This window comes from Hoplias malabaricus, chromosome 5, assembly GCF_029633855.1.
Source record: "Hoplias malabaricus isolate fHopMal1 chromosome 5, fHopMal1.hap1, whole genome shotgun sequence".
NCBI classification, from domain to species: Eukaryota; Metazoa; Chordata; class Actinopteri; order Characiformes; family Erythrinidae; genus Hoplias; species Hoplias malabaricus.
Genome location: NC_089804.1, coordinates 41,933,546 through 41,949,368, shown reverse-complemented (window position 1 = coordinate 41,949,368; position 15,823 = coordinate 41,933,546). Strand labels below are relative to the sequence as shown.

The 15,823-nt window shown below is 43.2% G+C and overlaps 1 protein-coding gene across 4 annotated transcripts in view; it reads left to right on the top strand.

Moving 5' to 3' along the window:
• The first annotated feature begins 516 nt into the window (after positions 1-516).
• ikbke (inhibitor of nuclear factor kappa B kinase subunit epsilon) overlaps positions 517-15,823 on the top strand; it is a 16,424-nt gene continuing 1,117 nt past the window's right edge. Inside the window, exons 1-21 of one of the 4 annotated variants that reach the window (XM_066671921.1) lie at positions 517-646; positions 883-960; positions 2,832-2,932; positions 3,065-3,202; positions 3,489-3,624; positions 6,251-6,432; positions 6,748-6,908; positions 7,934-8,044; positions 8,528-8,707; positions 8,859-9,055; positions 9,254-9,312; positions 9,386-9,477; positions 9,580-9,681; positions 10,243-10,303; positions 11,332-11,444; positions 11,654-11,730; positions 13,128-13,167; positions 13,270-13,371; positions 13,596-13,692; positions 14,568-14,659; positions 15,385-15,456. In XM_066671921.1, coding sequence (XP_066528018.1) covers positions 2,843-2,932; positions 3,065-3,202; positions 3,489-3,624; positions 6,251-6,432; positions 6,748-6,908; positions 7,934-8,044; positions 8,528-8,707; positions 8,859-9,055; positions 9,254-9,312; positions 9,386-9,477; positions 9,580-9,681; positions 10,243-10,303; positions 11,332-11,444; positions 11,654-11,730; positions 13,128-13,167; positions 13,270-13,371; positions 13,596-13,692; positions 14,568-14,659; positions 15,385-15,456 — 2,102 coding nt within the window. In that variant the 5' untranslated portion in view covers positions 517-646; positions 883-960; positions 2,832-2,842. Of the gene's footprint in view, positions 647-671; positions 811-882; positions 961-2,649; positions 2,933-3,064; positions 3,203-3,488; positions 3,625-6,250; positions 6,433-6,747; positions 6,909-7,933; positions 8,045-8,527; positions 8,708-8,858; positions 9,056-9,253; positions 9,313-9,385; positions 9,478-9,579; positions 9,682-10,242; positions 10,304-11,331; positions 11,445-11,653; positions 11,731-13,127; positions 13,168-13,269; positions 13,372-13,595; positions 13,693-14,567; positions 14,660-15,384; positions 15,457-15,823 lie in introns of those variants that run through there. The other 3 variants (XM_066671922.1, XM_066671919.1, XM_066671918.1) reach the window with 3 other exon arrangements.

The window sequence follows — 15,823 nt, the reverse complement described above, 5'->3', positions numbered from 1 at the left end:
ATCAAGATGTGCAGTTTAGATAGAACTCGTCTTTATTCAGTAAACGTGAATAGATGAATACGAAGTTGTCCCTGACTCTGCCGTCCAGCTGCAGCACAATAACCCCGCCCTGGAAGTTGACAGGATTGGCTCCTTAGGTTTGTGATGTAAGAAACCTTGGCTGTTTGAATCTGTCTTTAAGCACAGCAGGTTTAAAGCCAGAATGCTCTATTGCAATAAACAGAATACTCATGGATGTGATGGGACCTGAATGCAGTGAGAGAAGTTGACCACTAGATGGCGACAAAAAGTCACTTGAAATTTAAAGGTAAAACAAGTGCAGATCAATGGGGCTAAACACATCGATGTGAAATAAAACGTACTTGTAGCTTCTATTGGTGTGATTCTAATAGTCGACCTATTCGCATTTCCCCTCTTATTTCGATATGTTCTCGTACTGAGTGTTATGTAACTGTATCTTTAATGCTCAAACACAAACTCGATCGTAACGAGGAAGTCACTGCTTCCCAAACTGAAAGCAGCTCGCTCTTTTCACTGTGAACTGAATTCTGGTGCCGAGACCGAGAGGCTGCTCTTCTTTTAAGCCCCTTGTAGGACATAAAAAGGACATATTTTTCGACATTTTGTGGCATAAAACCTAAGAATGGTTCGTTTATTTCAATGTATTAGTTTATATGTACGGAGTGGGGGGAGTTAAACTGACAGAAGTAAACCGTGCCTCACTCTCGACCTGTAAAAGTACTCCAGGGTGTCAGGTTATTTTGTACCTCACGGAGAAGGAAACGACAGAAAAACAGATATATATCTGAAGTAAATATGCGCTAAATCGATGGTTAAATGTTGAAATGTGTGTCAGAACTGAGCTCTGTTTACTTCTCACAGGTCAGGGGATAGATTCCGATTTCCTTTCCCTCTCCTCGAGTTAAAGGTAGAGAGAGATTTCTGTCAGAGTTTGGAAAGGTAAGTTATGACTAAATGATTTGTTTAAGGGAAATGTCTCCTAGTTTATCATCATTTCTCACAGTTAAGATGTAAACAACGGTGTTCAGAGTCGTTTAATATTCGTCAAAACTGTCCTTACACCGTTAGAAATGTCCACAAACCCATTTAACAGTGGGACTCGTGTTAAAAACAAGTTATTTTTACTTTGTTTACATGTCTTATATGCGCTATACGATATTTCAGGAGTGAACTATGTATCACTGAGCATTTCAGTTTTTTATATGCTGTGTTTCAAAGACAGTCTGAAACAGGCAAATCCAAAACAGCCAGTGTTTCTGATGTCACAAACCCAAGGAAGCCTGTAGGACAGGGCTTGCAAGTTGAAGCTAATAAGCCTTAAGAGATTTTTAACATTTCTAGAGAGTTGACTTTGATGAGCAGAGAGGAGTTTTGTGGAATTGATAAGAGGATAAAAGTCTATAATTAAATTTAGGTTCATGGTCAACTTAATTTAGGTCAACTTAAATTTTCAGAAATGCTGCTATTTTTCTGTTGTTTTTCGGTGAAACCTTAAAAACCTGTCTGTTGTAAATTCAGTGTCATTATTTTTCTTTCTTTTTTAAATATTGAGTCTCTGTCACAGCTCCAGGGTCCTGAAGGTTGTGGGTTCGAGTCCCGCTCCGAGTGACTGTGTGTGAGGAGTGTGGTGTGTTCTCCCTGTGTCTGCGTCGGTTTCCTCCGGGTGACTGTCTGTGAGGAGTGTGGTGTGTTCTCTCTGTGTCTGTGTGGGTTTCCTCCGGGTGACTGTCTGTGAGGAGTGTGGTGTGTTCTCCCTGTGTCTGCGTGGGTTTCCTCCGGGTGACTGTCTGTGAGGAGTGTGGTGTGTTCTCCCTGTGTCTGTGTGGGTTTCCTCCGGGTGACTGTCTGTGAGGAGTGTGGTGTGTTCTCCCTGTGTCTGCGTGGGTTTCCTCCGGGTGACTGTCTGTGAGGAGTGTGGTGTGTTCTCCCTGTGTCTGTGTGGGTTTCCTCCGGGTGACTGTCTGTGAGGAGTGTGGTGTGTTCTCCCTGTGTCTGCGTGGGTTTCCTCCGGGTGACTGTCTGTGAGGAGAGTGGTGTGTTCTCCATGTGTCTGTGTGGGTTTCCTCCAGGTGACTGTCTGTGAGGAGTGTGGTGTGTTCTCCCTGTGTCTGTGTGGGTTTCCTCCGGGTGACTGTCTGTGAGGAGTGTGGTGTGTTCTCCCTGTGTCTGTGTGGGTTTCCTCCGGGTGACTGTCTGTGAGGAGTGTGGTGTGTTCTCCCTCTGCCTGCGTGGGTTTCCTCCAGGTGACTGTCTGTGAGGAGTGTGGTGTGTTCTCCCTGTGTTGGCGTGGGTTTCCTCCAGGTGACTGTCTGTGAGGAGTGTGGTGTGTTCTCCATGTGTCTGTGTGGGTTTCCTCCGGGTGACTGTCTGTGTGGAGTGTGGTGTGTTCTCCATGTGCCTGCGTGGGTTTCCTCCGGGTGACTGTCTGTGAGGAGTGTGGTGTGTTCTCCCTGTGTCTGTGTGGGTTTCCTCCGGGTGACTGTCTGTGAGGAGTGTGGTGTGTTCTCCCTGTGCCTGCGTGGGTTTCCTCCGGGTGACTGTCTGTGAGGAGTGTGGTGTGTTCTCCCTGTGTCTGCGTGAGTTTCCTCCGGGTGACTGTCTGTGAGGAGTGTGGTGTGTTCTCCCTGTGTCTGTGTGGGTTTCCTCCGGGTGACTGTCTGTGAGGAGTGTGGTGTGTTCTCCCTGTGTCTGCGTGGGTTTCCTCCAGGTGACTGTCTGTGAGGAGTGTGGTGTGTTCCATAGGAATGCATTTAAAAAGCAAAAAGCTACACTCATGAATTTCCTCTGCATCCTCACTCTTGTTGTTGCAGGTAGGACCACCATGACGGCGAGTACAGCAAGTCACCTCTGGTCCCTTGAAGACATTCTTGGTCAGGGAGCAACTGCAAGTGTCTACAAAGCACGAAATAAAGTATGTAAACTCTTTTTATGCTTTGATCTCTTTGTCCCAGACACTGAAGTGGTGTCTCAGATGTTCTGACCTATATACGACTGCATACACAAATGACTTAGATCTTTTCCTCCCTCCCCTGCATCTCTGAAGAAAACAGGTGAGGTGGTTGCGGTGAAGGTTTTCAACATGACGAGCTACAGCAGACCATACGAGGTCCAGATAAGGGAGTTTGAGGTGCTGCGGAAGCTGAATCACATCAATATCGTCAGACTCTTCGCTGTGGAGGAGGTGGTTGTCTGAGGGGCTTTGTGACGTTTCTCAGCCCACTTTTCTTCTGGTGTTTGTGGCTGCGTGGGTGTGTGCCTGCCGTCGACTGTCTGTCTGCGTTTCCTAGTGTGTGTCAAGTCAGTAGTCCATGACTTGTTTACGTCTGACTGCTGGGTCTTGACTGAATTTCAGACAAACAACAAAAAAATGAAATGAAATGAATTATGAAGACATCATGTCAGATTTGAAGTTTCACTGAACCCCCGCCCAGTCTCACTCCAGTCTGCATTTGTTTGTCTTTTCGAAGCTGAACACAAACCCAACACAGAAGGTTCTGGTGGTGGAGTATTGTTCAGGAGGAAGTTTGCTGAATATGTTGGAGGATCCGGAGAATGCCTTTGGTGTCCCTGAATCAGAGTTCCTCGTAGTGCTGCGGTGTGTAGGTACGCGTACAATCATCCTTCTCTTTTTTACATTCTTTTTAAAATTGAGGAATCGAGAAAAAAAGTTAAATAAACCAAGACGTGATGATAAAATAAACAATATCCAAAAATCCAACTATCAAACTACCACTAGTTTTATATTTTCACCCACTCACTGACCCCAGACTTAAATATAATAAATATATAATCATCATAAAAACAATTGTTTGTTAATTAAGTGCTGAATGATCAAATTATTGACCAAAAAAGGAAAGTGCATAGGATTTATTACCACTATGTATTACCACTATCACTATGAACAGAATGCGTATTCCACCCATGAACTTGGCCGTTTATAAAGAATATATTTGGTGTACAATTAAATTTAATGTGTGTTTGAGGAAAATATAATTATATTCAAACTTCAAACATTCTCCTGTTTTGTTTTTTTGTTGTTGTTGTAATTTTATGGTACCTGTTGTTTACCATTAAAATAACATTTTATTTTTAAAAAATAGAGTAAAATTTAATTATTAATAAACTGCGTTCAAAATCGCTGACCCTATAAATCACAATCATTATATCGTCTAAACAACACCTTGGGATACTGCATTTTCCCAAAGAACAGGACAAATCGATTCATTCATTCATTCATTATCTGTAACCCTTATCCAGTTCAGGGTCGCAGTGGGTCCAGAGCCTACCTGGAATCATTGGGCGCAAGGTGGGAATACACCCTGGAGGGGGCGTCAGTCCTTCACAGGGCAACTCACACTCACACATTCACTCACACACTCAGACCTACGGACACATTTTGAGTCGCCAATCCACCTACCAACGTGTGTTTTTGGAGTTTGTGAGGAAACCGGAGCACCCTGAGGAAACCCACGCAGACACAGAGAGAACACACCACACTCCTCACAGACAGTCACCCGGAGGAAACCCATGCAGACACAGGGAGAACACAACACACTCCTCACAGACAGTCACCCGGAGGAAACCCACGCAGACACAGAGAGAACACACCACACTCCTCACAGACAGTCACCCGGAGGAAACCCACGCAGACACAGAGAGAACACACCACACTCCTCACAGACAGTCACCCGGAGGAAACCCACGCAGACACAGAGAGAACACACCACACTCCTCACAGACAGTCACCCGGAGGAAACCCACGCAGACACAGAGAGAACACAACACACTCCTCACAGACAGTCACCCGGAGGAAACCCACTCAGACACAGGGAGAACACACCACACTCCTCACAGACAGTCACCCGGAGGAAACCCACTCAGACACAGAGAGAACACACCACACTCCTCACAGACAGTCACCCGGAGGAAACCCACTCAGACACAGAGAGAACACCCCACACTCCTCACAGACAGTCACCCGGAGGAAACCCACTCAGACACAGGGAGAACACACCACACTCCTCACAGACAGTCACCCGGAGGAAACCCACACAGACACAGGGAGAACACACCACACTCCTCACAGACAGTCACCCGGAGGAAACCCACGCAGGCACATGGAGAACACACCACACTCCACACAGACAGTCACCCGGAGGAAACCCACACAGACACATGGAGAACACACCACACTCCTCACAGACAGTCACCCGGAGGAAACCCACTCAGACACAGAGAGAACACACCACACTCCTCACAGACAGTCACCCGGAGGAAACCCACTCAGACACAGAGAGAACACCCCACACTCCTCACAGACAGTCACCCGGAGGAAACCCACTCAGACACAGGGAGAACACACCACACTCCTCACAGACAGTCACCCGGAGGAAACCCACTCAGACACAGAGAGAACACCCCACACTCCTCACAGACAGTCACCCGGAGGAAACCCACTCAGACACAGAGAGAACACACCACACTCCTCACAGACAGTCACCCGGAGGAAACCCACTCAGACACAGGGAGAACACACCACACTCCTCACAGACAGTCACCCGGAGGAAACCCACTCAGACACAGAGAGAACACACCACACTCCTCACAGACAGTCACCCGGAGGAAACCCACTCAGACACAGAGAGAACACACCACACTCCTCACAGACAGTCACCCGGAGGAAACCCACTCAGACACAGGGAGAACACACCACACTCCTCACAGACAGGCACCCGGAGCAGGAATCGAACCCACAACCTCCAGGACCCTGGAGCTGTGTGATTGCGACACCTACCTGCTGCATAATAAAATGTAAAACATACATAAATGTTATTAAGTAATATTATAAAAATACTTAATTTTTAGGTTTTTCTGTTTAATAAAATGAAAACTGTCATATTTAGTGCTATGCAACCATTACCATAAAATGGCAAAAGAGGAGAAAGATCATTTAATTTTAAATTACAATTATACATTACACAAAAAGTCTTTAAACTATATTTATATAAAAGATGACACATTTGAATATACCATGTGCTGTATGTGTTCGTGTTGGTAATGAGGGGTGAATGCTCTGCAGTCCTGCTGTGTTACGCCCCTCTGTGTCGTTATGTGGCGAACAGTAGGGTCCTGTAACATAGTCGGAGGGGGGGAGGCCTACCTTGGCTATGATCGTCTTGTAGCATTTGAGACTTCAGTTTTGAACTGACTTTTTGCTTCGCACCTGTAGTCCATGGCATGAATCATTTACGTGAGAACGGTGTGGTCCACCGAGACATCAAGCCAGGCAACATCATGAGACAAATGAGAGAGGATGGACAATCCATCTACAAGCTCACAGACTTCGGCGCCGCCAGGGAACTGGAGGATGACGAGAAATTCACGTCCATATACGGCACAGAAGAGTACCTGGTGAGATGAGCATGGTTCATTTACAGAGGGACTGACAGATCTACTTTAGCTTTGAGTTTCATGAATCCTTACAATATAAACTTTTCTTTTTAAGTGGTTTACTGAAGTGTAGTTGACCACAGTGGGATAGTTATGTCTCTAAGAGCATTACGTCTCTCTCTCTTGTTAAATAAGGCTGCTGATTAAAACCAAGCAGACAGTTGTTGATGTTTAAACCCTTACCAGTTTAATCTCACAAGCAAAAACACTCCTAAATCAGAATTTACTCCGTGAACGATCCCTCTCAACTGACTCCAGTTGTGCTCTTGTTTGCAGCATCCAGATATGTATGCAAGGGCTGTACTGAAGAAACCCCAGCAGAAGACCTATGGAGTGAAAGTGGATCTCTGGAGCATTGGTGTCACCTTCTACCACACCGCCACTGGCAGCCTGCCTTTCAGACCGTTCGGTGGCCCACGCAACAACAAGCAGATCATGTAGGACTTGTGTGTTGAAGCTGACATGCTCATTGGCAAATTTATTCAGGCCCCATAGACACAAAGAAAACTACACTGTACTGACCAACACAGGTGCACCTGAGAAAACTGCTTGTTATATTCTCAATATCCACAGAACAATCACTGGATCAGGAACCCCTACATTGTATCTACACTCATTGTCCATTTTATCGGCTCCACTGACCACACAGACTGTATTCCACCTTCTTCTCTGCATACTTTATTAAGCTTTCCTGATTTCACCCTTCTGTTTAATGCTCAGGACCCCCACAGAGCAGGTGTGATGTGGTGGTGGATCATTCTCAGCGCTGCAGTGACACTGACGTGGTGGTGGTGTGTTAGTGCGTGTTGTGCTGGTGTAGAGTGGATCAGACACAGCAGTGCTGCTGGAGTTTTTAAACCCTGTGTCCACTCTCTGTCCACTCTGTGAGACACTCCTCCCTCGTTGGTCCACCTTGTTGATGTAAAGATGGAGTCAGTAGCTCATCTGTCGCTGTGTTTATTGTCCTCTAGTCTTTCATCATTGACACAGGATGCTGCCCACAGGTTGTTTTTGGTCAGTGGACTATTCTCAGTGCAGCAGTGACACTGAAGTCTTTAAACAACAAACACTAACACACCACCAACACGTCAGTGTCACTGCAGCGCTGAGAATGATCCACCACCACATCACACCTGCTCTGTGGGGGTCCTGAGCGCTGAAGAACAGGTGGACTACAGTCTGTAACTGTAGAACTACATAGGGCTCCTGTGTGGTCAGTGGAGCTGATAAAATGGACAGTGAGTGTAGAGACAGTCGTTCCTTTGAGGGATGTAATGCAGTGCAGTCTGATGTTGAAGCCCTCGACAGCAAGAGAGAATGCTTAAAATGGCTGTGGGGATTCCCCTAGAGGGGAGGTGACAAACACATAAAAGGGGGAAACTGTCTTTTAGCCTATGATTACTTCTACTAATGTGTTTAATGTGTTACTTTATGCTATAAGTTGCTGTCTGCTTTTTTGAAGGTATAAGATCACGACAGAAAAGCCTGAGAGGGCCATTGCAGGAACCCAGAAAGCGGAGAATGGGCCCATTGAGTGGAGCTATGAGTTACCACCCTCCTGCCATCTCTCAGAGTGAGTGTTTCCAATGGAAGGTTCAGCGCTAGCACTGTGCATTCATTTCTGAGACAATATTCTTCTTCTTTGATCACCTTCCCATTGGAAAAACCTGCCCTTGATCCAATATTGCGGTTTTCAAGATGGCGGCCATGTTCCAGACACAGCCTAAAAGATAGACCCCTCCTCAATTACTCACTGGGGCATTCAGATATATCATTTTCTTTTTTGTTTTTGAAATAAAAGGGTGTCCTGTGACTTTTGGCTCACCCTGTATTTAGAACAGATGTGAGGTCCCAAAGAAAATGCCAAATTAACATTCATTGACTTCTTGACCGTGGTGTGGTAAGCAACATGTACGACTAGAAACAACATTCAGAAATAAATAATTCGACAGCAGTAAACCCCCCATTTCTCAAGTGTTTTTGTGTCTGAATAAGTTGCTGATGTCTGATCTCACTCATTAAATTTTACAATTTGTCCATGTGCTATCCTGTGCAGAGGGCTGAAACTGCAGCTGGTGCCAGTGCTGGCCAATATCCTAGAAGCCAATCAGAAGAAATGCTGGAGCTTAGACCAGTTCTTTGCTGCTACCACTGACATCCTTCATCGCATCCAAATCCACATCTTCTCCCTTCAACAAGCTACAGCCCACAGCATCTACATCCATTTTCACAACACGTTTGTACCTTTTCATTTTACGCGCACCCATACGTAAAGACTTCATATTATTATTTACTTCTTCATGTGATATACACTTATTAGGAAACACACACAAAGTCTTTCTCTACAAAAAAATGTGGGCTGAGAATTTTCTCAATTCAATTCCTAGGGCTTCGATATTTTTTGAAGAGGTTCAAGTCCAGACAGGAATTGAACCAGAATTCCAGCAGTTCCTGTTTGAAGGCCACCCGCTCCCACTGGATCCCAGCATGAAGGTGATCAACCTCCCGCACACCACGGCGGACCGACCCATTTTCTTGCTCAGCAGACGACCAGAGAAGATAGCAGCTCCGCCTCTTAAAGAACGTAAGGCTTGCATTATTCTGTTCCTAATGCCTAATGAATCTGATGATGCTGTGCCCTCAATTTATAAATTAGATGCTGATTCTGCTGCCGCAGACGTTTGCGGTGTGTTTTATCACATGAACACCTTTCCCATTGATGTAAAATATAAATCAACAGCAATCTCTGCTTATTTTCTCTTATTCTTACTTGTATCTCCAGCTGAAACTCCAGTTGTGCCCACAAGGTTTGACATTGTGGCAGATCACACGTTCGCAAAGGTGAGTAATGAGACTTATCTGTGCCTGTTAATCAGTTTGAAGAGAAAACTAACCTCGTGTTTCTTCTCTGCAGACAGTAGTGGGGGTGATCCATCAATTTCTGAAAATGGCTAGTATCCTGCAGAAGCACAGGGAGCTGATTTTACAAGGAGTTTATATCTATATGTGAGTGTCAGCTCGGAGGTTGTTGTTGTGGAGAAATCATTTTGTTGTTCCTGTGCACATCTTTGGAACGTCTTCTTATTTCCAACCATTTTTTTTTCCCAGTGAAAATGTGCGAATCGAGTGCAATAACACGGCACACAAGATTGCTATGGTGAACATGAAGCTGCTTTCATGCCTGAGTGTGGAAGAGATGCTACAAACACTGTGAGGAGCCCATGATGCCATTCTAAGATACTGTTAGCGTTAAGTGCTCTGGAGCTGGGATTTATGAGAAGTCATTTACTGTGGTCTGTTTCACTGCAGTGTATACGACAGTGTCTTTATAATGTAATACATTTGGAGTCCGTAGGTTTTCTGTTTAGTCAGCCATCACCTTGCTACTGATTCTGCAGGAAAAGATTAGGTAAAGTTAGGTTTTTTAAGTCCGCTCCTCATGACACACAGGTTTAAAGGCAGAACGTAACAATGGTGTATGGTTGTGTTGTTTATGTTGCTTTAAAAGTGCCCATATCAAAGGCAAGCACATTTTAGGAAGTCATTTAGATCTGTCTTAAGACCGCAGTGTGATAAATGTGATCACTACTTTTATGAAGTAACAACAGACTATTTGACTACTTATAACACCCTCTTTGAAAGAACCTTAGCCTGCTAATCATGAGTGAGTCATAAGCCAGTTTACACAAGGAGCATCACATCTGAACCCTGTTTAGTTTTAAGACTAATATCTACACTGTGTGCACTGATAAAAGTTCTGGTTGTAACCAGCAGGGGCCAGTTTCCTCTTGATATTCCAGACTCCTCTGACTGCAAGCAGAAGCTAACCCTGGTAAGACTCATTGTTGTTGGGGGAAGTGGGATGTTCTAAAGCCCCTGGGAACCCATTTTGAAATTTAGATTTTTGTATAATTCTAAACTTTGGTGTTTTGTGAAATGTTCAACAAAGTTTAAATAAAAAACACACAACAGAAATATGATAAACCTCTCCTCAAAAATGACCAAAACACGCTCCTCAGAGCTCTCTGAGAATGGTGTGGGCGTGGCCTAATACTAATGACCATGTGACTGGCAGCTCTCTATCACTGGAGAACAGAATGCCGTTTACGTTACCATGGCAACACACAGCCTGGAGACAGAGCAGTAGTGGGTTTTTCTGGATTCTTACTCTGAACTGCGGTTGCCATTTTACACAAGATACACAATAAAACTGCACCAGTGGGTAGAGTTGGCTTTATACAGCTGTTGATGTGCGAACCTACAGACGTCTTTTGTCTTTTATGAGTCTGTTGTTTGGTTTCGTGTAATTATTTTGTTACCAACGCGATACCTTCTAGAGTGTCTTCAAACTGGTGCTTTCACCTGCTGCTACTCTGCTCTACACACTGGCTTATCTCCACTGACACCACTGAACACTGAACACAGTTGCTGCCATCTCTGCTGTACTCAAACTTAACCCATTCATGTTTGTTCTGTGTTGTTTTGTGCTCTGTATTTGCTCTGTTTATGGCTTAGTGAATAGCTGGATCGCTCGCTCGCTCACTAAACTTTAACACACCAGTCTCTTCGACTCAGAGAGGAGGTGTGGCTATGGTCGCCTTGTGATTGTTCAGGGTGATACTGACATAAGCATTACCCAAAATACTTTTAGGACCGCACATACCACATCGAGAGGAGAGTAGTGCTGGTCATTTTTGAGGAGAGACCCATCGTACTTCTGTTGTGTGTTTTTTTTATTTAAATTTCGCTGAACACTTCACAAAACACCCACGTTTAGCATCAGACAAAAATAAATCTAAATTTCAAAATGGGTTCCCAGGGAATTTAAGAAGTGTGTGTGAGTGTTATACTTCTTTCCAGATCCAAGAGAACCTTCCTGTTTATGGCAGCAGCATCAGAGACCATCAGAGCAAACTGCACAAACTGCACACAGAGTTGGCCAGATACACCGAGATCCTGGCTACGGACAATTGGTACTCATTAAAAGCCTTTAGAGCACTGTCACATTGTAATAGCTAAGAGATTAATTTATCACAGTGTGTTCCTGGTTGAATATGGGACACAGGTCTGGTTAATTATTACAGCTTTTATGTTGGGAATATTAACATATTTTCACACACTTTAGCTTTATATCTGTGGCAGGTTTTGAGCAAATGAATAAATTGAGATGTTGTTGTTTCAGCGTAGATAAAATAAAGTTTCTTTTGGAGAAGATTGTGGCAGTTTATCATCATTATCGGAAAGACAAAGCGACGGGCAGTGAGTATATGACTGTTTCACATATTGAGACAATGCAGGTCGGATGTTTAAACTCGTAGAATAAACATACTGTTCATGTTTTCCAGTTGCCATGATTTACAGCTGATTGGAGAAAGTTAATCAAAGAAAAATTGGAATGCAAAATGATGTAGAAATGTTTAGTTGATCCAGGGCTGCAGTGTTTAAAAATGCCTGTATTTTATTGATATATATATATATATATATATATATATATATATATATATATATATATATATATATATATATTATAAATGTGTTCTGCTTCAGTCTAGATTTGTTACAGAATTAGATCAGAAATATTACCTAATAAATCAGACTGGTACCACTTTAGAATAAGACTGCACTTATAAATGGTTTAAATCTGTTTATTAATTGTTATTTATTATGTTGTTAATACAGTAATAGTCATTAATAATCAGTTATAACACAGAAATAGAAAGGGAAACGGTGACTTATTGTTTGCCAAATAGTGAACCCACATCCATCTACAGTTAAACCTCAGATCTCGCCGAATACTGACCTCACTGTGTCTCCTCCGTCAGTCGTCATTAACCCCGTCAGCTCCAGCACATATCTGTTAACAAGTTTAACCCTTTAATAAATTAACCACCATCAGAGTGTCTTTTTATTCATGAATGATAGTGTGGTGTGTACATTAACGTATGACGTTACTAAATACTCACTCTCAAGCTTATTCTTTACTTTAACATTTTCAGTATTAGACGGTAGAAAGCTCACTGCTGCATGTCTCTGTTACAAATAATTATTAATGACTTTTAAGGTGTTTATAACCTAATTAATAACCATGTAATAGGTAGGCATTTAAACCATTTATAAGCCTTTCTGTGTAATCAGATTTCTGATCTGATACCTGATGTGATTGGCTGTCCGTGTCTCATAACACCGCTTAAAAATGATATTTGCTTAATGAATGATTTTAATTGATCATTTTTAATAGCTTTATTACATTAACTTTCTGTGCACCAGTGAGTAACAGCCGTTCTTTTCAGCCTCAGGACCAGTTTTTCTGGAGTTAGACTTTACTAGGAATGAGCAAATGACCCACTTCTTTCAGCGGGAGTGCTGGGAATGGGTTTTTGATAAGTCTGGTTCTGAGATTAGTTCTGCCAGTTGGTGCCACTGCAGGAAAACTGCGCTGCTCAGCTTTATCTAATGGTGCGGAAATGGGAAACTGTGGGCAGGCAGACACAGAGACAGCAGAATTTCTCTTACCCTTGCGCTGCTCTGCTGATAACATTAGATATGGTTCTCTGGAGAGAGCACTCCAGAGCTTATAGGGGATTGATAGGAAAAGACGGAGCATGGCTGGGATTTTCATGTCATGCGCTAATGGTGTCTATTTATTTCACCCCTAGAGCTCACCTACAACAATGAGCAGATACACAAGTTTGAAAAGTAAGTGGTGGATCAGCAGCTTGGGAAATCTTTCATCGATCCAGGGAAGTTATGTTTGTGTGGTTTGGAGTGGTGTCTTTCAGCTGTGCTCTCTGTGTCTAGGATAAACTTGTTGAATCATATAAAGAAAGTAAAAGTATTATTTCGGGACGATTACGGACAGAAGCATCAGGACTTCCTGGCAACACTGGGGACTTGGAATACGTAAGTCCTGTGAAGCTTTTCATCCAGTACTCTGTGATAATACAGATTACCGTTTACACAGTTCACTGCACCAGTACACTGATCATCTATCAAGTGTTTATTAGATTTCAGACACTTTATTAGATGTACACTGCATGGTCACTCAACTTTACAAAACTGCTTGTTCACGTATCTCTCTCTCTCTCTGTGTGTGTGTGTGTGTGTGTGTGTGTGTGTTTCCATAGTGCATTGTATGATATACAGTCAAGGTTAGACCACTTCAGCGGTTTCTTCCTGCAGCTAATACAGGACCTGCAGATCTGTGAGAGACATCAGAACAAGGTCAGACCTTACGCTTCTTAAAAATCAACTCAGTCTCAGTCTCAGTCTCTCAAATCTGGATTTAATCAGACTGCGTTTTTATTGTCTTTTGGATTTTCATTGTAAATAAAGAATAACACTAGAAATAAATGTTTTATGACCTTAAATCAGGAGTTTGTGATGAAAGAGCCCTGGAATGAAGCACATTATTTATTCCTGAGTTTTGAATTGACAGTCGATTTGACAGTTTTCCAAATGTTTAAAAAATATATATATTTTGATTCAAAGATGTTCCAAATATCGGTGCTGAACGAATGGCAAAAAGTGTTTGTGTGTGTGTGTGTGTGTGTGTATGTGTGTGTGTGTGTATGTGTATGTGTATGTGTGTGTGTGTGTGTGTGTGTGTGTGTGTGTGTGTGTGTGTGTGTGTGTGTGTTTCTATTATTATGTCCTTGCACACCAACAAATAAAACATGCTCATTTCTTAACAAAATTGGAGCCCATTGCCTCCAGACATTTTTGTGAAGTGTAAATAACAAACGTTTTTGGAAAAATGGCAAACACAGTGACAGCCTTCTGCTTCCTTTGAGGTCCATTAATTGCAGATGGAGCAGGAAAGAGGAGAAGGAAAATATTGCTCAGAAGAATGATGTATTAAACACTTTTTAAACACAGTTTTCTCTTGAACTCTAGCCTTTAGCAGCTGAAAGTGCGCTGAGAATTCGAATGTTACAGGTTTCAAGGGTCAGATGCAAGTCACTCGTAATGACGCTTTATATTATTGCTTTCTCATGAAATCCATACATCTTCAGTCTTGTTTCATATAATTCCAATGAGCCGAGCTGTGCTGAGCGAAGCAGCTTCTGTCTCGTGTGTGTGTGTGTGTGTGTGTGCAGGTTCTGGAGAGTGTGTTGGTAATAGGACTGCAGAGACCAGCAGGAGCAGAGGGCATAGATGGACTGAAGAATAAAGAGCACATGATTCTTAGGTGGGTCTGAGGACGAAATCCCACTCTCTATAACATTGGTTATACGTCTGAAAGTATGCAGACAGCTCGTCTAATGAGTGAATTCTGTTCATTCGGGACGCAGCTGTTTCAGACACAGAGGTTTGACACAAAGTAGGGTCATACTCCTCAGTGCTAAGCCTTTTTTTTTAGCAGTTCTATAAATGTATGGCACTCTTCCACTGCGTGGCACCTCCTCGACTCTGCTCTGCTCTTTCACTTCTCCATTAGACAGATCTGGTACCTGGGAGAATGGTACTTTTTTAGTCCCTGCTTGCAAGCGGTTCCAGTCGAGCCGAGTAGGGAGGAGACGTGACGTTTAAACCTCACAGAGCGCTGATTGGCCAGAGAGGTGCACACCCCCAGCACAAACTATCTGCTCATAAAATCTCCAAACTACAGAGATCACATTTTCTTTGATCTTTGACTCTCAACAGCGGCTCATAAAATCACTCCGTGGCCTTTAGAAGAGGTTCAAACGCTTGGAGTGTTGTGGAACTGGGGCGCAGAGCCGTGTTCAGTGGCAAAAAACAACAGAATCAAAAAACACCACGAGTAAACGACATTTAACGTTACAGCCGCAGTTGTACTTTCCAAGTCTGCGGTTCCTGTTACAGACTTTGTTTTGTGACATCAGATGCATTTCAGAGTTGGGGGGAGGGGGGGTCCAGTGACTGCTGTATCTAAGGAAATCTTTCATTTCACAGGATGAAGAGACTAAGAGAGGAGATGGAGTCGGTGGCTCGGGAGCTGCAAAATAACAACCATGTAATAGAAAGGTAGGAGCCTTTAAAATCAGCATCTGCTCGGTTGACTCTCACAATAACTCTGTTTAACTCTGTTATTGTTAGATTCAGAGATAACACTCAGAGTCAGATAACATGCCGTCGCCACTTTTTCCACTTATTTGGTACATGATACTGATTTGTTATATATATATTTATATGATGAAGCTGAGAATGTATTGATACACAGCCTTTCTGCTGTAGAACAGCTGTTCAGACGGAGTAACACTCATCTGTCTGATATTATCTGATGACACTCGGACCTTAGAAACCGATCAGACCTCTCGTCACACTTGATTGCGAGTTGTATTGTGATTTTATGATCAAAGATTGTGTTATTAATCGACATGTTTCCAAGACC